General features: G+C 40.4%; 2 protein-coding genes across 3 annotated transcripts; both read left to right on the top strand.

Annotated features, from left to right (window-relative positions):
- The first annotated feature begins 2959 nt into the window (after positions 1-2959).
- Positions 2960-7922, top strand: LOC140925491 (uncharacterized). Of its 2 annotated transcripts, XM_073375436.1 has the most exons (5): positions 4005-4266; positions 5889-5972; positions 6079-6110; positions 6293-6345; positions 7712-7922. In XM_073375436.1, the coding sequence occupies exons 1-5, from the start codon at positions 4174-4176 to the stop codon at positions 7714-7716; spliced, it is 267 nt and encodes an 88-aa protein (XP_073231537.1). In that variant the 5' UTR covers positions 4005-4173; the 3' UTR covers positions 7717-7922. The 2 variants fall into 2 exon arrangements, with proteins under 2 accessions (XP_073231536.1, XP_073231537.1); XM_073375435.1 differs by having other exon boundaries at positions 2960-5972.
- Positions 7923-13534: 5612 nt separating this feature from the next.
- Positions 13535-17583, top strand: LOC140925492 (uncharacterized). The gene is made up of 2 exons (XM_073375437.1): positions 13535-13870; positions 15886-17583. Exons 1-2 carry the CDS (start codon positions 13535-13537, stop codon positions 17581-17583), a joined length of 2034 nt encoding a protein of 677 aa, XP_073231538.1.
- The last annotated feature ends 4463 nt before the right edge of the window (positions 17584-22046 follow it).

Here is a 22046-nt window from a genome sequence, read left to right as displayed (position 1 = left end):
ACTTGATCTTTTGCTGAAAGACTGTTAGTATCGCTCGGAATAAAAGGCTTTTAAGCGAAGGACAGGAAATGAGACCCTTTCCGAAATTTCGGAGACAAAAAGACCGATTTGTCACAACTGAGTTTTGTTCGAGTGACTGTATTGTTTTTCCTGTAGTAAATGTGATATGTAAGAAGATGCAATGTCATTCTTTCTAGCGGAATAACTCTGTTATAGTGCTAGCTTAGAAGTAACTTAGTCTGGAAAGTCGCTCGGGTAATGCTGGCGCCAAATTTGAGAGACACAAACCTTTATCTATTTTTTGGGCGAAAAAATATCGAAAAAATATTGAGATTTCAAGCGAAAATGCTAGAGTACAGTCGCGTGGGCTTAGCCTTTACGTGGTATGCATTTTATTTTAAGTTTCCTCCTCTAAAAACCTTTACAAGAAAAACATTACAGCTGTCCTCAGAAGGTATCATAGTTACAAGAGGTAATTCTTACGAGAAGATTGTCCCGTCTCGATGCCTCTCATCATTGGACAGCAAAACTTTAGTTATTGCGTGGCGGCCTAGTTGGATGGCGTTTAACCAGATGTTTAAAAAAACTGTCTATGCCTTTGTATGGTTTCCCGCAGTAAGGACATGTCGAGAGCCGTCTGCTTTGACTCCTCCCGTGAACTATTTTGAGATGCGTCGCCAAAGAAAATACTTTGACGTTACACAGGAAACAAGCTATTTGCGCTGTCTTGCAGTACATGACGATTTCCGACACGGCAAGGCAGAAAACCGACAAACGAACTGGGACTTAATGTACTTGTGAGGTTTTCACAGTGCGGTTTGTCAAAATTAGGATACAGAGAGCATGCGCTCTATCATCAAAACTCGAACGAACTAGGGGAGTGTAGCAAGGGTTGATAAGTTTAGATTTTCTTTTCTCAACACCGTGCTATACTTTGAAAATTTTTTGTACTCGAGCATATATAAACCACATTTAGCTTTTTTTTTTTTTGGCGTAATCCCATTCTCCCATTCTCCTTGGCGCCATAATTTACAATTTATTTTTAGTTTGACTTTATGGTTACAGTAAACACCCGCATATAAGAACCTAGTGGATTACGAACCTCCTGGCAGAAATTTGCAACTTAAATGCCCCAAAATACAAGAACCTGTTTAGCCAAGCGAGATCAAGCGGGTTCGGATCCCGAGACCTCGAGATAAGCGGGGGAGCTCGGCCGTGGCGGTGTATATTTACGAACCAAACCCAAGTTTACTATCTTTGGGGTAATCAATAATCAGTTATCTCCTTTATCGAAATTAAGCACCTTATTAAGAACTTACTTAGCCTAAATTGCCGATAAGTACCCCAAAATACAAGAACCTATTTTGCCAGACCTTAATAACAAGGATAGGCTCTTATCCCGGGGGGGGGGGGGGGTACTTTAGGAATTTCTTGGTGGGGATGTGCCGCTGGGACCCTGGAACCCTTAACCTATACCAGAGCTAGTTCAGCTGAATTTTGCTACCCTATACTAGAGTAAACTCCCCAAATCCCCCCTATCATAGGGTAGCTGTTTCCCTAGTCTAGAAAAAATCTTCAATCAACTGATCAGTTTCCTGAAAAATGATACCCTATTCTAGACCCAAACGCTCTGATTTATACACCCTATCCTAGAGTAAACTGCTTGAAAACCATACCCTTCACAGCGGCACATGCCTATATAGCCCATATATGGCAGTACCCCCCCCTCCCCCTCCCGGGGTAGCGTGTTAGTACGAGAAATATTAGCAGCGCGTAGGAACTGTTTTTCTAGGAAATTATTATTATAACCCCGAGCAAGGAGATATGTTTTAAGTTCATTAATGCGATGTTTAAACTTAGCGTCTGTAGAGCAGATACGGCGGAGGCGAAGGGCTAAGCTGAACGGAATGGCTTTCTTAGTGTGGTGAGGATGGCATGATGAGCTGAGAAGGTGCTGATCTGATGTTTACCCTTTTGTTTCTGTGTCCCTGGTGTGGTCCTTAGATAGGGTAGCTTAATTGTATTATCTAATACTGGAGTGTGAAAACGAACGGTTTATTTTAAACTTGATGTATCCGTTTAAGTATTAACAAAATGATTTTGCAACAGAAGTTTTATAGCCGCTAAGCGGGTAAATACTACGTAACGCCTCTTCAAGCCACATGTTTGTTTTTTCCTTGAATAGGGCGTCATTTTTCGGCTTTGGGCCTTAAAAAGGGTATCAGTTTTCGCCTTCTTAGGCCTTAAATAGGGTTAGGGTTCACGAACCTTCGCGGCACACCCCTATCCAAAATTCGCGGGAGTATCCCCCCCCCCCCCGGGCAGATTTCGCGCCAGTGTCGCTCCAAAGTCACACTTATTCAGTTTAATAGGTTCGGCACATGAAAAGTACGGCGTCTGAGGCTGGCCTTAATCTTTTTACTTCAACGCCGTTACACATTTGATAGTTTCTGTTTCTGCTACGTAGACCCATTAACATATTGCCATGGCTGAAATCCTCGGACCTCCTGGTTTTATTTTTTAAGCTACCAGATTCAATTTTTATGCGACTCTCTCATGGTACTTTTTCAACCAACATGGCGAACGTGACGAGATTCAGGGATCTGCCGCGTTCCTTTAATAGCTTGCCCAAACGCGCCCATGACATGATAAATCACACCCTAAAGACAAAAATAGAATGGTTAGGGTCCTGTTAGGGTAGGGTAGGTAGTAGACAAGTTTAGCGCACCAACGTTCAATATGGGATGAAGTAAACAGTTAAAATACTTCTTTAATTATAATGCCTTTACCCATCTTGTCGCTAAGCTATGGTCAATTTAAATGCTATCTCTCAGAAAATTTTCTTGATTAAAATTTAAAAATATCTACTTAAACCCACCATGGTGAAGGTTTTTTTGTGCTCAACAGTATAAATACCGGAAGTAAGAGTAAACTTGTTCATTTCTGCAACGGACAACAATCGACAACAGAATGGCGACAAGATCAGCAGCAAACTCGAGTCGAAAAATTGTGATTTTTGCGCGTGAAGTAGCCAGTGCGGTTGGACGACATAGATATCAATCACGACAAGGGACTTTCCGTGAAGTATGGCTTCGATCGCATCAGCAGTCGTTTTGCTTTGCACATGCTTTGCAATTTAAAGATGATCTTTGTCATCTGTTGACACAAACCGAGGAATTGAAAACTCAATTTCCCTCGCTGGAAGGGGAAGTCGAACTTGTCGATTTCGGTCTTGTACTCAGGAAAATAATCTGTGATGTCTCCTTGAGAAAGGTTTACCACCAAATTCTCTCATTTCTGAAAGGAAAGCTCTTTAAAAGCACCAAAGAGGAACAATTGTTGGTCAACGCAAATGTCGTGGAACAAATAATTGCAGAGGAAGTGAAAACACTGTGCAAAAATGAGGAGAAACCGGTCGAATCCATCGTGAAAGAGATCTGTGTTAAGACAGGAGTTGAAAAGAAAGAAGTGGTCGAGGCAGTGGAGTCCAAAATTACCAAAGATCGAGGAACGCAACTCGAAAAGAACGCAGTGTTAGATTTTGGAAAAGAGAAAGGACTTGAAATCGAACGTCCGCTTGTACCTGAACTGTATTACAGGGACATGGAATATGATGGTATTACTTGGTGTGTATGCGGTAAAGTTGATGAAGAGACAGAGGATACCGTCATTGAAGTAAAGAACCGCAAGAGGCGTTTTACATGTCCTGAATATGATTATATTCAGCTTCAGAGCTACTTGTTTATCACCAAGAAACCGAAAGGGGTTTTACTTGAGAGGCTGAGAGGGCAAAATAGAGAAACATGTTTTGATTTCGATGAGGAACTTTGGAAAGAACTTACAAGTGAGCTAGCTGAATTTGTTGGCGAATTATCAGAGGCAATGAATATGAGTAAACAGACTTTGTACGGGTATTGTTCTCCACGTAAGAGAGAACACGATAAGATGTCCCAGAGTGAACTTAGTTTCCAAGCAACAGAAGAGGAGCCAGAGCCTGTGAAGAAGTGAACACTGGAGGAATCCAAAGACAGTTCAGTAATTACTGAGGTGGAAAACAAACAGCAGGCTGGCTCTAATGAAATTTAAAACTTGCCTATACAAAATAAATTTAGTTGGAGTTCATTGTTTCAAATTCGGTACAATGCAGATCTGAGAGGCTTGAAATGTTTGCAGATGGTGAAATCACCGCTTTTACTTCTTGTACTGGAGACAGATAATATAAAACAAAGGACCTCTTTGCTTTCTGTTCAGAGCAAAATCTGTTTGGTATTGTTTCATGGTTTTTGTTGTTTTGTTTTATGTCATCAGTGTCCGGTACAACTCCTTTTGGGGACACTTGAGGGGCTTCCCACTAGAATTCCATTGTTAGATCAAGTTATTCCAGATTAGCATTATGGCAGTGAAGGGTTGTTCGTGAAAACTCTATAACTAATTTTATTTTCAAACCTATTGGTCAGCTGGCTAGTTCTGACTTTTGGAAAGCACCATTAGTCTGTCCTGGATAAATAGCTAGAAGGGAAAGTCACAGCTGTGCATGCAATGAGACGTATCAGGGCTGTGTGCATGTAAAACCCTCTGGCCCCTGGTGCCTTATTTTTGCTTTTTGGGTGACTAGGAAATCTTAGTCTTTGCATAACAATCAATGCTGGGCACCCCCGGCTCTTATATGCGGGTGTCTTCAAGTGTTAACATTTCCGGTGCTTTGTGGTGAATAGCGTTCACTACAGTACACTCTGTCTTTTTTATAAGAAAGTTGTATTACCGGCCCAGGCTGAATATTCCTATTTTTCTGCCGATTTTAGGCTGAAAATATTCTTGTAATATTCTTAATTATAGCTTATGACATGTCATTTTGTTTGGACTTGACACTTGTTTGGTGTCTAGATCTGTATCGCGTTACATTGTGCAAGGTCAAGATGTCACGTCAGACGACGCTTGGCGATGAGGGAAGAGCGTGAAAACAATGGAACAGAGACTAAAAACATTTGATCGCTGTCAAGTCCAAACAAAATGACAAAATTCTACTCCATTTGTTTTCTTTTACTTGACGCAAAATCGGTTGTTCACGTTGTTTCCGACATAAAGCTTGTTCATAAAATCAGCAGGGAGCGTTTTTAAAATGTTTTTTGAGCTTTATTTGGTTCATACAAATTTATGACTTGTCTTTTTAAAAATCCAAATTAAACTTCACTGAGTCAGGAACCTGAGGAGCTAGGACCGTACAGGAAAGAAATAAAAACACAGCTGCTTTAGGGTTGTTGTTCAGCTAAAATATTTTTATTAGTTCTTCCTGTAGTAGTCTATTTTCATCTACAAGTAAACTGAAGAGGTAATCACCGTTACTCTGGTTATCCATCAAAAGTTCCACGAAAAAATTAATAAAAGTGGCGCTAAATATAGATTTTTTTAAATTGCTAAATTACTGATGTTGCCAAAATTTCATGTAATAAGGTAGCTTATAAAAGGGAGTTCCCCCTCCCCCGGGATAAAAAAGCAACAAAAAAATCACATCAACTCTCGCATAACTTGTTTGGCCACATGTGAAATTCGACCTTTGAACCGGGCCTATCAGTATGTTGCGTTTAGAATATTAACGGAAATGACTCTCTGACATTGTAACACTGCCAAACATCTGTAATAAAAGAGTGCCTTCTCAAAAAATATCACACCTTCAGCTATTAAAGGACATGGCTTTAGCACGCGTTTTTAGGGGAGCTCGTATTTCTTCCCTCCCCTAAAAACGCCTGCGTGGGAGGCTAGAGATGGCTGAGAGTCAAGTTTTTACGGTAATTTCAGTTCGCAAGCAAAGATACATTTCTTTACCGTCTACGCTGTAGTCTTTTGAACAACTTATGCTAAAAGAAGTTTCCTACTTTTTCTTTGAATAGCTGGAAGTGAACGATCCTCAGGTACGAGCCTTTGCAGAGGAACTTGTTAGTTATCTACAAAACCGCCTGGCGGAAATCGATCTGGTAATTTGTCGTTTTTAATTCACTATGGTAGTTTGTGCAATCGACTTTCTAATGTAACACCCAACATGATTGCCGTATTAGTTTTAATTCCGATTTTACCTTTCAGATAAACCCGGGGCTGGATCATTTCGATAGGTGGTAAGTAATAACTAGCGGTGACACTAAATGAACAGAGTTCGGTTTCACACAAAACTATGATTTTACTTTAGGTATCGTTAAATTGATAGATAATTTTCTATGGCTAGGCAGGCTAGGTGGTGTGAGGTGGACTTTTTTCTCTTGTTGCGCGACGGATAAATCGTTTCTTTTTTCTAACCTAGGGACCAGATGATCGTGTTAACAGCACTATTTTGTGCACTTCAGTTTCAATCAGGTGAGCCGGCTAACGGTAGATTCAAACTCAATCAATGGCAGTATTTATACTACTGTAAGATGTCTCAGACAACTTCAGAGCCGTCTAGTATAAGGGACGGACCAATCAATTTTTGTGGGGAGGAGGTATTCCTGATAAGAGATTTTCCGTTGCGATAAGATATAATGGGAGTCTCCTTAAAGATTTCTCTTAGCCGTTGCTGGTTTTGTATAAGGTGTTATTTCCCCATTAGTATTCTCTTCAGGCCAGGCAAGGCCTATTGGTATTGTGTAACAAAAGGTATTAGAAGTTTTTTACGTGCGCGGATTTGTTTCTCCGTTATGGGGCTGTTTCTCTTCCCCTCGTCTTGCGCTTCGCACTCGTTTCGCGCTTCACGCGAAACGCCTCGTTCGCCTCACGTGGCTCATAAAGTGCCTGTTATGCTGGCTAATTTCTTCTTAGTATGAATTTAATTTTCTCAGCATCGGTGTTTGCCAGCATCACTCTCTTTATTTCGCATGCTTACTTTTGCATAATTTTTTTCTGCTAAATTTCATCTTTAAGCATTTGTTTTTCCTAATTGCCCAACGCCCCCCTCCCAGCACAAAAATTAAATGGTCCCTCCCTAAAGACGGGAAATAACGCAGACGCATTAAACCTGACTTATGAACAATTTTTGAATGGTTGCACCATAAAATTTCATCCAAAGACCCAAAAGTTGTAAAAGTCAGTTATTGTTCATATCGTCCCCATCCTGTGAGAAGAGCCTCTTTTATCTCCGTACAAACCCCAAATTCTGGACCGGTCAATCCGCTTTTCTCTCATCAAACTAGTTTTCAAGGGCGACCATCCGTTTCTTTGATGAACGGATATGGTAAAAACTGAGCCCGTTGTACCTAGAAACCAAAATGGAAAGATGATTTGCCCAAGCAGATGGCTTGATTAAGCCTGGGATTGAAACTGTATCCAGGCAGCATTCAGCGCATGCTTAACAACGAAGTGACCTGATTCATGCGGCAGAGCCTTTCTCGAGTAAGACAAATATTTGGTTTTATCAAACTGGTTGATAAATGTATATTTACCCTCACCGTAAGAAGGATTGGGAAGCAGACGTCTCGAGCGCTAGCCCTTCGTCGTGATTCGCTCAGACGAAGGGCTAGCGCTTCTTACGGTAGTAAACCAGTCAGTGTTATCAACCAGTTTGATAAAACCAAGTGTTTCTAGGCTTTGATCCCCCACCGACGTAGCACCACGTTTTCTTCAGAAACTAATTCGCTTGTAAGACAAAAAACAACTGAGCAAAAGGAAAGGCTCTGCTCGCAGGGTGGCCGTCCCCATGAGACGGATTAGAACTATAAGATAACTATTCTGATCCTTTCCTTTGCAGCGTGACGAATAATTTCTCAAGTGTGTTGCAAGGCTTGGATTTTTGGGGTGTCCAACAGATTTGTAGCAAATCCATTTCTGACAGAGGCATTTTCGAGTTTGTCAAAAACTTTCATTGTGTGCCTGCCCAACTTATGTGTCAAAAGTAGTGTGTTAAGAATGTTGTATTTTAAAGACTGGGCCATTGTGGCTTAATAAACATTGTGAACTTTCGCATTTTTATATTAACTTGACGTTTCTTACGCCACTCAACATACTCGTGCGGCAAAAAATTTTTGCGGGTTCTGATTTTTGCGCTTTTTGCGATTTTTCCGGCAATCCGCAAAAATAAGTTCCCGCAAATAAAAAATTACCGCCAACATTTCGACCCCAAAATTTGCCCATTTTGGTTTTGAATCGGGTATGGTTTTCGAGGGAACTACGGGAGTGTATTAAGGTCATGATTTGTTGTTTCAATTCCAAATGAATTAGAAAGAAAGAGTAAGGCCCAGTTCAAACGTCGAAAGTCTGTCGAATTTCACATGTGCAGACGAAACTTAATTCCTGGTTTAGTCGACTAAAATAGTTAAATACGGCATTTGATTCAAACGTCTGAAATCTGTCGAATTCAACTTAAAAAAAGGGGGATGAAAAAATTGATTTTTGGGGTTTAAAATAGGGTCAGGGTTTAGAGACGCAGGCGACATACTCCCACCAAAAGAATCAGTGGTCGGTTACTGATGAAATTTGACGTAAATTACCAAAGTGAGACGATTTCTAATTATTGCTCTATACATCACATTTTTGAATAAGAAAATTTTAGGTTTCCTTTTTTCTACGAAGAATAGTTTACCTTGGAAGTAAAATGCGATAATTAAACTTCAGAAAATCGTTCTGTTCTGTTTACCCTTTATTATAATTGACCCTTCTAAACATTTGTATTTTACTGAAAAAAAACAAGAAAACACATATTTCTGAAAATCTCTGACCACTTCAATTTAATTTCACGACGATTCTTTAACTCATTATAAATAATATTAGTTTCTTATTAATAATGATTCCTTAGGACAAGTTAATGCTTCTGTGGGGCACTCCCCAGGGATTGGTTACCCCAGCTCGTGTCTGATCCCTGACAAAACACATTAAGTGAACATACGTAAATCGCCATTAAAACATAACCAACTTTTGTAGCAAAAATAAATAATAACAATTTTTTTGTAAAAGGCAAATAGAAATTAAATTTACACACATCAGAAATATAGTGAAAATGCTGCTAACAGAACAGAACATGCTTATTTTACAATTTGTCGTTCTCATTTTTTTTTTTTACAATATTTACATTTTTAGGTATTCACAAGATTTTTTTGCACTATTTACAATATTTACACGGTGTCGGTCTGAGTACTTTTATCTTCTTTTTCAGTTGTCGTCTGAGTTGTTGTCTGCGTAAACGTTGTCCTTGATAATGGTCGTGGTGGTGGAGGAAATTCTATGGGTATGGAGGCTGAATAAATGTGTAGAGTTTGTGTAGGGCATGGCATTTGTAATCTTATGGTCATTAAGCGCTGGTTGGGATTTGTGCTGATACGAGTGAGTGATATTTGACCGGTGGTTGTTGTGGGGGGTGTGTAAATGATTTGATGTGAAAACGATGATGACGATGATGATGGTGGTGGTGGTGGGGGTGGTGGTCGTGTGTTGCTTGTGGTGGTGGATGAAGTGGTTATTGGTAGGGTGGAGTGAATGGGCCAGGGGCGAATAGGTATAGGGCGGCGAATGGTAGGGGTGGATGTTGAGGTCGATGTGGTGGTGTGGGTAGATGTTGTGGTTGATGTTGTGGTGTGGGTGGATGGTGTGCTGGTCACAGACAGTCTTATTCTTTTGCGATCGCTCATCGTCAGTCTGCAAAATGACCATACAAATCGGTTCATCAGGAACAAAAGAAAGCAACGATGAAGACAAATCAAAGTTATCGGAAAAGGATAAAAACTCTTGTTATCTTGCTTAGTTTCTAAACCGTTTCTCCACAGCAGCAATCTTTTTGGCACCAACAATCAACAAGGAACCTTAGTTAGACGTCGTCATTATCAAAAGAAAACTTGACACGGGATTCAACTAAACGCCTATCCTTGGTCTACAGGGTATGTTTCCCGCCGCCAAATTGCGAATACCGTTAAGTTCGGACAAGAGAGGATAGCCCCTTTATCCTTTCTTGGATCGGATTATAAGCCCTGTATTCGGGAAAGGGGGAGGGAGGTAGGGGGGGGGGGTGGGCTTATAACTGGACTAAAAAAGTGTTTTAAAGTTAGGTACATAGCAGTTCTTCTCAAAATACTTTTTTGAATTTGATCGCTTCAAACGTCGTAAAAAGTCACCCATTTCAATGCAAGCTACGGGGAGGCAAGAATTTGGAGGGGGGTGGGGGTAGAAATGAATGTCATTTTTTGTTTATGGGTAGACGGACCTATAAATGGTAGGACTTTTAAATGGGGGTTATAATAGGACATTGATCCCAGGGATGTCTGGGTTGCGATGATGGTCTTTGACTGAACCCCTTTGGTATTAACAGCTGCGCGATCATCTCTATCTCCGTTTTCTTTTTAAGGGTCGGGAGGTACCTTTCCCCCACCCGGGGTGACGTCATGTTGGTGTTTCTTTTTACGGGCACGAATAGGGCTGCCGCAAACCCACAGGAATATCTGTTTTTGAGTTTTCATACTAATGCGTGAATTCGTTGCTTGAGGAACTCATAAATATTAATGTGAGATTTATTTTGAGACAGGGAATGTCTAGAAAGAAAAATCTCTCAAAATCAATAATGCTTTTAACCCACATAACGGCTTTCTTGTATAATACACCGGCTGTTTATAAACAAAAAGCGATTCTGTCACGCAGGCTAGCTGTGAATTTAATGAGAATCAAGGGTTTCATAACATGACCCTTCTTCACCCTGTACCCCTGGGATCAATCGCATTCGTAGAGACCATCCCAATAAAATCCCTTCGGACACGACCGATCTTCAAAGGGTAATGATACGCCAGACGCCCTGACGCCGAACCTAAGGCCCTTTAGCACGAACAAGTTGTCCTTGCATAGACAATCTATTTTAATTCAAGTCTGATATTTAAAGTATTTTGTTGTAAGGCGGTTATAGATGCATCCTGCGAGCAGAGGCCCTTCGATCTTCCTAGATAAGTGTTTTGAAAGACCTCAGTGCTCGCAGGGTATTGTAGATGGCGGTTTGTACTTTTTCAGATTAACTGGAATGACCTGGAATATCCTCGCGCTCATTTAGATTAAACTAGGAACGCTAAATTACTGAATTTACCTTGTAAACGGTTGATATAAATATCACAAGATAAGGTGTGTAATTCCTGTAAAGTGACTGCTGCAAACAAAGTAATATATACAACATCAAACAATAACATTTGCGACATGTTGCATTGTTCATTCAAACAAGGTTACCACGGGGCATTTTGAACAGACAATAGATGAAAGGGTTTTCTAGACCTCTGCTTTCGTTCTTTGAATAAGTCAAGAATTGTGAATGGTTGGAACCCAGGAGTCATTTCAAAAAGTTAAGAATTGTCGTTAAATACAGAGAAAAACTACTCACTTGTTCTCTCGATGGAGGCTTGGTAAAAAAGGACCTCAGGTGGTCTTCTTTCAAAATTTATCTTGATCTTGTAATTCGGTATGTGTCAATAAAAAGGATTCTTTGCTAATTGAAGGTGTGAAAATAGTTAGGGACGGACCATTAGAGAAGTTTTGGGAGTGAGGAATTTTCGAGCCGCAGGAATTTTTTTTTCGTTATCAAATTCCTTGTATGGATTTTTTTTAGGCCGTAGCATGAATATTTTTTAGGTTTAATTGGCGTGCATGATTTTTTTCCATTTAATTTTCCCTTGCGCGAATATTTTTTGTGTGCTTCGCCCCCTCACCCCCTCGCCCCGTAAGTTTTCTCATGGTCCGCTTTCCATTGTATTTTGGTCGCAATGTCCGGAATTTCCGGTTCGTCGATAAATTGAACACGTTTCGTCGGTTCGTTCTACTGGAAAATTTCCAGAAAAAGTGGAAAATCTAAAACGGTGGGGCCATTAGACCACTACCAGTGATCAGACATAGTGACAGTGTCCGTTATATACAGGTTTAACTGTATCAAAATCGGGAAAACTCGGGCAAGGTCCTTTGTAAATTCGCTAGTCTAAACTTACTTGGAATAAAAAGCTTTTTAAGAGGAAGATCTTTCAATGACAGACTCTTGTTTCTAGATCCTTCGAACTTTCCAACGTGGAGACGAAAATCAAAGTTTAACTTTACTTCATGACTATGGAAAGAGTCAAAGAAGTCTGATTGTCAAACATGCACGTTTATCTGTGCTTTCTTTCACGAAATGAGGAAGAAGATGTGAGTTTCCCGGTGTTGTTTACAATGTATGAAATTTACACGTGGGAAAAGCCAGACTGTCAATCCACATTAACTCGGGATGGACAATGATAAAAGTGATGGCAGGGAGCGGGGGGGTGAGGGGGGCAAAAGCAAAACAAAATAATTTCTACAATACCAATTCAACATAACAAATTATATAACTGGCACTGCAAAATTTCAATAGTAATAAAAATTATTTCCGAACACTTTCTTCTCAACGACTGTTTGAAAGTATTTACATAAATCTTTATCCTAATCAGTAATTTTAAGTTTTAGCACCCTAAGCGGTACCAATCCACAAATTTAAACCCCCATTTGTCTACCAATTTCCATCGCAACTTTCCCCCTTTCCGATCTCTTACAGTTCCCACCCGTTTTAACCTCACTTATCTTGTTTCTCTCTAGTTGTGTTCAAGCTGTTGGATGGCAAGGTTTTCCTATATATAAGTAAAGAAAAAAGAAGAAGAAGAAACGCTTATTGTTTTGATATTGTTTTTAAACTTGTGAACTCTGCAAGACTCCTGCAATATACGGATAAAAGCTGCTGCGATTCGCCTTTTGAAAAAATGTAACTGAACTCAAAGTGTAAGAAAAGGAATCAGAAATAGAGTAGACTACAAAACAGTCAGTTTTCAAAATATTTTGCAATCCTTTTGCGCGAAGCACGCGTGCTTCTTACGTTGTTATACTACATTTACAAATCGAGCGAATTTTCCATTTCTCCGAGACTTCGAAAGTAGATTTCGACACGAGCTTTAACTGTTAATTTTAGCAAAACGTAGAAAAACACGGGAAAACAGGGAGAATGAAGGAGAAACATAGAAAAACATGGGGAATGAGGGGAAAACTGGGGAAAAGGTAGTAAAACACGGCAAAACGGGGAGAATCACGAAAAAACATAGAAACATGGGAAACCAGGAGAAAACGTAGAAAAACACGGGAAACAAGGGATAATGTAGGGAAAACAGGGGAATGCATAGAAACATAGGGAAACTTTTATATATATTGGGGACATATTAGGGCCATTTATACGAGGAAAAATAAGACGCGTCTTACATAAGACGCGTCTTAAATAAGACGCGAACTTTCCGTATAAACGGCACATTTCGTCTAAAATAAGACGCGGCTTAGCTAAGACGCGTCTTATTAGATAAGACATGCTCGTATAAATGGTACAGTTTGCGTCTTTTTTTCCTCGTATAAATGGCCCTAATATGGAGTCTTACATGAGATACTGACCAGTCGGCCAATGTTGTCGGAACGCCCAGCGATCAAGCCTCGACACAGAGACACAGTTCTGTATGTGATTGCCGTCTTCCCTCGGAGTAAAATGCACTCGTTAGTCGCCACTTTCGCATTTCAGAGATTTTTAGCGTGAATTTTTGGGAAATGATGTTTATTGACTAAAATTTAGAGCATGAACGAAACGGGTTCTCGAGCCTCCGGAATGACCTCACGACGACATTCAACTCATCAAGCGGCGATAAACAGGCTTCGGCAGCGTTTCAGCAGGTATAGAAAACATGACCGTCACTGCGCAAGGAAACATACACAGTTCTTAGCAGCCGTACGTGACATAGAGACACAGGAGGCAATGAAACTACACAAGCGTGCTTTGGATAGCTGCAATCGATTAATGAACGTGAACGGAAAGGCAGGAAAAGAAAAAGACGTCGAAGGCAAGGTAGAATCGCAACAGCAACTACCTAACGGGCTTGACAAATCAGCGAATACCATCCGGCACATTCTTAAGGTGTGTTTTCTTACTTTTTTGTTGCTTAGGGGATTTGTTTTGTAGGTAACCGATTTCAACTGATGTTCTCATCAGGGCTGCAAATAACGCCCGGTCAACGGACAATGTCCGGTCAAAAATAGGTTTTGTCCGGTCGTCTACGCTGGTAAGGAAAAAATTTAGAGTTTCAAGTTTTAATTATTTAAAGGTTCAATATTATTGGCGTTTGTGAAAAAGGAGGGGAAAAGACGGATACTTAACTACCAGACCAAGAACTTTTTAGTAGTCATAAAATTTCCGGCTGTCGTGGCTTTGTCATTCACCAAGTCGTCACCGCAAATTAGCTGGTCTTACAAATGTGTACCATTCACGGGTGTGAATTACTTTATTATTAGTCCATGTGGGTTTTGTAAACATGATGTGAGAAGGACAAAAAAACCTCTCAGTGTCGATACAAGGGTCATGGCACCCTTTGTCTTCAAAATTTAAGAGTGAAAATAACAATAACAAGAAAGCAAGTTTACATTCATTTGTCTACTCGTAGACATTTCCGTGTTAATCACTTAAGCTATAAATACCGCGATTAACTAAACATTCTATTTTCCAGGGAAACAAACCTTTTTAGCAGTAAATTCACATATGACAACATGTAAACTTTACCTGGTCTATCTCAAACGATTGACCGCAGATTTCATTGTGTTACGTGTCACGCATGATGCGTGGGTCGTTTATATCAGAAATATTTGAAAAATTCTTCTCAAACTTGACTGAAGCAAAAATGCAGTAAGTTTCACCGTTGACAGGTCGAAACACAATGCATTAGAAAGAAATTGTATTTGCGATAATCCTTTATAAATGTTGTCAATGTGGTATGTAACGACTTCAGTTAACGGACGGACCATTAGAAAACTTATGGGGGGGGGGGGGGGGCGGTCGAAGTACAAAAAAAAAATTCGCGCAAGGGAAAATTTAATTTAAAAAAATTCTTGCACGCCAATTAACCCCTAAGAAATATTCATGCAAGGGCCTGAAAAAAAATCATACAAGAATTTGATAACGAAAAAAAATTCCTGCGGCTCGAAAATTCCCCTCCCCCCCCATAACTTTTCTAATGGTCCGTCCCTAATGAACATAGTCATCAACGTCTTCGAAAACCCTTTCCAGTGCATCCGGGTGTTCCCTTGTTATATGTCCAAACCGCGTTTTCGTAAGATGATGTCCTCGGATGTCTTAGCCTGTAAACAGACGTTTTATTTTTCTTTTCATTCTTTCCAAAAACGTTGGTGAGAAAGAAAAAATAAAGAATATGAATATTTATCTTTCCCCACCACCACCCACTTGCGCTGGCGGTCAATAAATCCCCTGCGGTTTATATTTTATCACCCGCGCTCAACGGACTTTTAAGAGAAAATAGAGGGTCTTCTGTGGACAGGCTACGGATGTCTAAAAAAACTCTTCCATTACTGTATTTTAAAAGTTCAATCACGCATCTTAGGGAAAGAGCGTCCCTGTTTCTGGCAACATTTAAAATCAACTAGATTGCAAGCCTCAGTCAATTTCATCAACTTCTTAACTAACCGTATACAGTGTATAAGACGTAGAACTCAAGCAATAGTAGTAGGCACAAATGTGATACTGATTTTGCTGTATCATGCGTACCACTTTTCCTGCATTGAGATCGATGCTCATGTACAATAAATGCTTTGAAAATTTACTTGTTTCATATTAAAACATCATGTGAAGGGGTGAGGGGGTACTTTTATAGCGATAAGACGTAATCGATGTTTGTCCGGCCAAAAATGGGATATGTCCGAGCAAAAATAGGTTTGACCGGACAATTTGACTGGCGCCAGCCGGGAAATTATTTGCAGCCCTGCGATTCTGATGGTCATTTATTAAGATACAGATTTATAAGCTTAGATATGCCAGTCTGTTGTTAACGGTACCCAATTGTTTAGTTTGCAACTTCTGCGCGACACACTTGCCCTTAATGTAGGTTACGCTAACGCTGGTTTATTTTACTCTGATCCTGCCAGGAGAAAATCCTACTAGAAAAGAGAGAATCTAAGCAAAATAAGAACAATGCCCTGAACTCTTTTGCGCCTTCGAACGATGTTGGCATCGGCCTTGGAGGAGAGTGCGTTTCAAGCAAGTTTCAGAGACCAGACGGTGTCCTTCTACCAGGTCAGGAAGGTTCCAAATCGATTTCATCAATTAATCAGCCCCACCAAGTGGATCATACATCGGTACAAGTACACAAGTCCTCCTTTGGTGGGAGAGAGCCCTCGTACTTACACGATGGGTCTAGAATCGCAATGGGCTCAGAGGCTTACGCCGGTGAAGTTCGAAGGTTAGCCTCTACTCCAGTTGTTTCTTGCGAGGAACCCACACATTCTAATGATGGCTCAGAGTCTTTAGCCAATGGCTTGAAACAACTATCCAATTCTAAATTTAGCTTACCAGGGCGTAAAGAGTACATACAAGAACTAGACTATTTTGATCATATTCTCCAACGTTTTCATGAGGAAGGAGGACCTCCACAGCATCAGACCAATGCTTCTGTGCCAGGATGGGAAGATGATTTAGGTCAGGTGCCTGAAACTCAGCCAGGAACTCACCACTCTAAATCGGATCAGCTGAAAGAGATTGCCCGTTTGAAGACGCGGCGTGCACAAGCACAGCAAGTTGCACCTTATATTAACAGTCAAAGTGATGTAAACCAGCAGTTTCCACACCAGCATGCAGCCCAGTATTCCATTGGTTCAACAGGCCAACAAGCACCTTCTTTACTTTCAAAACTATCCCATCTACCATCGCAAGTTCAACAGTTATATTCCCAAAAGTTTTCAAGCCAGCCAGTTGTACCTACAACACAAGGAACACGGTTAGTCACACCACTTACCTCACCTGATTTAGCAAGATACTCCATTTCTAGGTCACAACCACAATACCAACGCCAAAACTCAATGCCACCTTTACAGAGCCAAGCATTCCTCAACTCTGATACACAATACCAATGTCAAGTAGCTGACTTTCAAGAATACCAACCTCGTTTTTCCACTCCTGTAGCTGACTCAAGCAATCATGATGATTATCTTCAAAGAAACTCCTTCCCTTTTTACCACCGCAATAATACCCAAACAGAAAGAAATCTCTCTCATGGCATGCAGCAAAATTTGGGATCTAGCCAAGCCAGTCTTCTAAGAGGTGTTTTGCCAAACGCCTCTCAAAATATGAATCCCCCAGACAGAGATTCTTTTCTGATGAATCCAAACTTAAATATGTCTTTGTCAAGTACCATACAATCAAGCTCTGTTTTGACTGGGAGGTCCCCTACAACAAATGGAGATTTGAACCCAGGAATACCAAGGTCACAACATTCATCTGTTATGTATAGAAACAATGCTCCTGTTAAGTCTACTTCATTGTTACAAGAAGGAGGTAAATTTCAAGGTACAAGTAATGCAAGAAAGGGCACACTGGATGGTAACATGTCAGTTCTAACTCCAACATCTGTGGCACTTGGGGATATGAATGAGAGACAATCATTACTGGCAAGCTGTTATGCACAGTTTAGTGGTTATTCACCACTGAATGCACTTGATAAAGCACCATCATTTACTTCTCTTTTGGAGCAGTTTGCAATTAATCAAGGAAATCTAGAAACCACATATACTGAGTCAAACCAAAACTATGCAAACTTGGATTTGCTTGGAGCGATTTTAGGCCAATGATAATCCAGGCAAAACGAGCTTACTTCAAAGGAATGACAAAGTGCATGCCTTTATATGTTAGAACTTCACAAATAAGAAATAAGAGGTGGCAGAATTAGCCTTGTTCATGAGTATAAGTCAAATTTAATGGCAAGTAATCAATGCTTTACATGGTGAATGACAGAGAGCAAAAAGGGACAGCTATTAATTTTGTTTCTAAATAGTTGGTATGATTTGTCCTTCTCTCTTTGTTTTGATTTTCTTGCATGTGACAAATAGAACCATCTGTCAGTCAGAGTTACAGATGTATAAAGATGGCAATTTTACAATAATGTAATTGACAATCTGTTCATTTAGTTTTTGTGTCGACAAACCATCCCATCGGTCAAATCGTTTGCACAGTATCTTTTCAATTCTTTTATGTACATGTGAGGTCAGTAATCCACTGTAAGTTTTAAAATTAAGTACAGTTTAAACTTTGCATCTCAGGGTAAACATTTTGATTTAAGATACCCAAAAGAGCTTTTGTCCAGATCTTTGCACTTGTCACAAGGGGGTTCATTAAGAATTGTAGTAGCAGGAGAGGAGTGTAAATTAACAGGAGAATATTTGGCAGAGCGAAGCCCTTTCCCGGTATGAGCTTGAAAATGAGCTGGGAAATTTTGCGTTTTAAACCCTGCTGAGATGGCTTTTCCTTCAGTCTGATAGCAAATTTTATTTCTTGTAAGAAGGTATACGAAAGGGTTACCTTTTTCGTGAAAAATGGTATTTAAAAGGCTAAGGGGTTGGACCTCGGGGCGGAGCCTCTCCGTATAAACATTTGTTGAGTACCCCCCCCCCCCTCCCCTCCCACGAAAGATAATCCCACAATATCTAGGACGACTAAGACGATAAAGACCCGGTGGAGAGGCGTAAACAGACTGCGGGTATAAGTTTGCAAAGTTTACATTCAAGTGATATTAAACCCTTCTGAATCACTGACAAACAACGACGAAAACAACAACTGTAAACAAAGGTTGCGTTTTCTCTAGGGCGATTAACTAGCTGTTTGTTTACAAACCAGCGGTTTTACCGAAAACGTGACAACTGTTTTCACGGTGAAATTTAACCCGCAATCTAATTGCCCTTAGTCTGCTACACTAAAAACGGCTGTGTAGCAGACTAAATTGCCCTGGCTCCAGAGCTCCGTTCTCAAAATACTAGCTAATAACTGTGCACACTACAGACTTTTACCTAGGTAAAAGCAATTTACCTACAGTAGGGTAAATTCATCAAAAATTTCCCGAGGTAAATTCATTTCGGGGTTTTGTTTTACCTACAATAGGTGAAAAATTCTGGGAAGGTCACACTACTGATATCGGCTCCCAAGGCTTTCACGCCGAAAGCCGAAGACGTAGACGACTCTAGCCTGTGTACAGACGTCTCCCCTCCCCCAGAAAAAATCGGGAGATTACTCGTGCCCCCCAATTTTTTTTTCACAGAGTGAGCTATGTCCGGTTCTGTCATCAAGACCTTCGCCGATGAACGTCGGTTTTTTTTAGCAACCTCGGTATTTCATTTTTCCATAGCTATCGCTTTGGGGTAGCTGTCAAGGGAAACTCTATTGTTCTCGAGACATATCTAAGCCCCAGACGATAAAATTTCCCCGAGGTAAGTTACCTTGGGAAAAATCGGTCACACTTTAAAAATCGCCATCAAGTTTCCCTAGTTAAACTGTCAACAAGTCGAATTTACCTAGGTAAAAAGTCTGTAGTGTGACCACAGCTAATATCGATAATCAAGAAAAGAATACAATCTAAGCCGCTAACTCAGAGGATTCAAATTGTAAAAGCGCGCCATAATATAAAACGAAGTGGAGAATCTAATGGGTCTAATCGGGCCAGTGGGAAGAACTGATTGTTGAAATCGATTGTTGACGTTCTCAAGCCCAACGACACGGCGATTGTCTGGCAAATGATATTACCAGATTATCTGGCAGGCGTCTGTCACTACGCGCGACCCCGACCCGATTGGTGGCGGTATTTATCAGGACAAAAAACTCTTGTTGAATTTCCGGTCGTAAAGGCGAGAAAATCCTCGTTTTTGCTTGTGAAAACAGCCTTGCAAGAAAGTTGCTAGAGTAGGCCTCCCGTTGCTTTCTTTGCAGTAGGAATCTGGCACCGTGTTCGCTTAGAAATTTCGGAGACCAAACGTCAACTAAGAAATCAAACATGAAACAAGAAACCAAAAGATTTTCCTTTTAAATCAAAAAACAAATCTCGAAATTAAAGAAAACAAGACAAGGGGTGATGATATTCCTCCAACCCAGTAATCTGGACAAAAAAGGTCGCCGCTGTCATCAGTTAAACAACTTTAGCAAGATCTCCGCCTGTTGCCAATGACATAGCCTCACACGCAGGCGTTTTAAGGGGAGCTCGTTTTTCATCCCTAAAAACGTGGGAGGCTACCAATGAAAGGAAACTGAAAGCCATCGAAAGCTTTGTAAGAAGAAAATTCGGGTCCAGTTGGTTTTATCTCCACAATCAAGTGAGTCTTTTTTTTTCTAATGTAAAGGCCTTGGCCAAATGGCCAAACGCGGCAATTTCCAATTTCGTGTCCAAATTTCCGGATTTTGAAACTTATTTAGTCAAATAGGCCAGGTTTTCTTGGTGGAAAAGTCTAGTAAATTCACGTTTAAATAGTCTCAAGGTCGAAGGCTTCAAATTTGCCATTCGCCATATTGAACTATGCGACACTTAAACTCTCATTTTACTTTGCAGGCGCCTTTACCTGTCTGGATTACCTACCTACTGTCCTGATTTATTATGACAAGGTAAATGAATGTAGTAACTTCTGCCTTTACCGGTATATTCCAGATCTTATTTGGGTTTACGGGTCTTGAAAAACTGCGAGCGAGTCATGCGAGCCATCGGAAAAAATGAAGTAAAACGAGTTAAAACTACAAATTTACTGTTTAGCATTAAGGTTTCATTTCACGGAATGGAGTTTATGAGCACTCATTTTAGGGTTAGGGTTGAGCGCTGTTTGTATTCGAAAAGAGCACTTTGCGAACAAAAGTAGCATGTAATGAGATTCGATTATTCGAGAAGTTTCAGTATACGCTTATGCCTGGCAATCAGAACATTATCTAGAATTTCTGCAACTTAGTTCCCCTTTTGTAATCGTTTGAAGGAATTCTATCTTCATTTAGAATTACCAAGCGATCAGGAAAACAATAATGGCTTCGCAGCTGAGCGGTTGTGGTTGTGGCATACAGCTGAGCATCACGGGCATCCAACGTCGGTTTGCTCCTAAATACATTGAAAACACTTTAAGCAATCCAGAGTAATCCATTTTTCGAGGTATAATAACTCCCTAAAAATTACTGTGTTAGCTTCGAAAATTTTACATGAATTTGCTTCTCCGAACAGATACTTTACAGAAAACAGTCATTGGGTGCCCCTAACAGTAGAGTCGTCGCCGTTTTGAAAAGCAGTGCTTGATGGCATGACTCACGGGCACGTTTTTATCCACTAAGCTAAATACCCGTTAGTCTGCTTTATTATATGTGTAATTAGTTTAGAAATTTATTGAACCCTTTTGTACCCGCTTGGCTACTCTGAAGGCATTAAGACTGAGGAGAAACCGTGCCCGTGAGTCACCACAAACATAGGTTTTGTACTCAAAGAAGCGAGTGATACCTCTGGTTAAATAACTCTGTTGTTACTCTTCACTCACTAATTCTAAACCACGATAGAAGGTTTTAAGGAGAATTGGCATAAATTTTGCAAAATTAGAGGAAGACTCAGCAGCACCACCAGATTATCAAGCCCGGGATATCAAAGCTGGTCAAAGCTAGCTGTTGCCCACGGCCGGTCGAGGTTGCAAAGTTTCAAAATCAAAGCACTCTCTCTCCGATTGTTTTGGGAAACTAATGGAAGTTAGTATGCATGTGTTTTGGAGCTGAAGAGAAGGCTTTTTAACTTTCCAGCTCCTCTTACAGAATGCCAGGTATTTAGCCTGTGTGATGATTGTGCCCGTGAGCCGACGCGCTCAAACTCACCAAAATTTCTGTGTCGAAACAGAAACCCTATGCCCAAGAAACCACATCCGCTCAACTGCAAAGCCAGTTTGGTTTTCCTGATCGCTTTGTTATACTAAAAATGAAGATATAATACTTTGAAACGATTAGAAAAAGGGATTTTGTAGAAATTCTAGAGAATCTTCTACGCATGAGAAGTGCGCCGTGATAAGAGCTATTGTGTACGTTAATGGCGTGGTAATTCGAACTCTGAAGGGAAACGAAATTAAAACAGTTCGAGTTTGCAGGGGTTCTTCTTCTCGGGGTCGATTGGATATTCAATTTGCTTTGTACATAATAATGGATATGTTTTTGTTCAATTGTTTCCTTGGTTTAAATTTTTCTCCCTTTGTTTTAAGCTCATTATGACACTTTGCCATATTTAAAATGAACCACAACAGAAACGCGATCTGTGATGAGTTGC

This window comes from Porites lutea, unplaced genomic scaffold (genome assembly GCF_958299795.1).
Source record: "Porites lutea unplaced genomic scaffold, jaPorLute2.1 SCAFFOLD_77, whole genome shotgun sequence".
Classification (NCBI taxonomy): Eukaryota; Metazoa; Cnidaria; class Anthozoa; order Scleractinia; family Poritidae; genus Porites; species Porites lutea.
Note: the sequence above shows the minus strand (reverse complement) of the source record. Positions and strands in the feature narration are given on the sequence as shown.

Coding starts and splice junctions, on each gene's coding strand:
- LOC140925491 (XM_073375435.1), top strand. CDS start 2,971: ATGGCGACAAGATCAGCAGCAAACTCGAGTCGAAAAATTGTGATTTTT.
- LOC140925492 (XM_073375437.1), top strand. CDS start 13,535: ATGAACGAAACGGGTTCTCGAGCCTCCGGAATGACCTCACGACGACAT. Junction 13,871..15,885: donor CCATCCGGCACATTCTTAAG/GTGTGTTTTCTT, acceptor TGATCCTGCCAG/GAGAAAATCCTACTAGAAAA.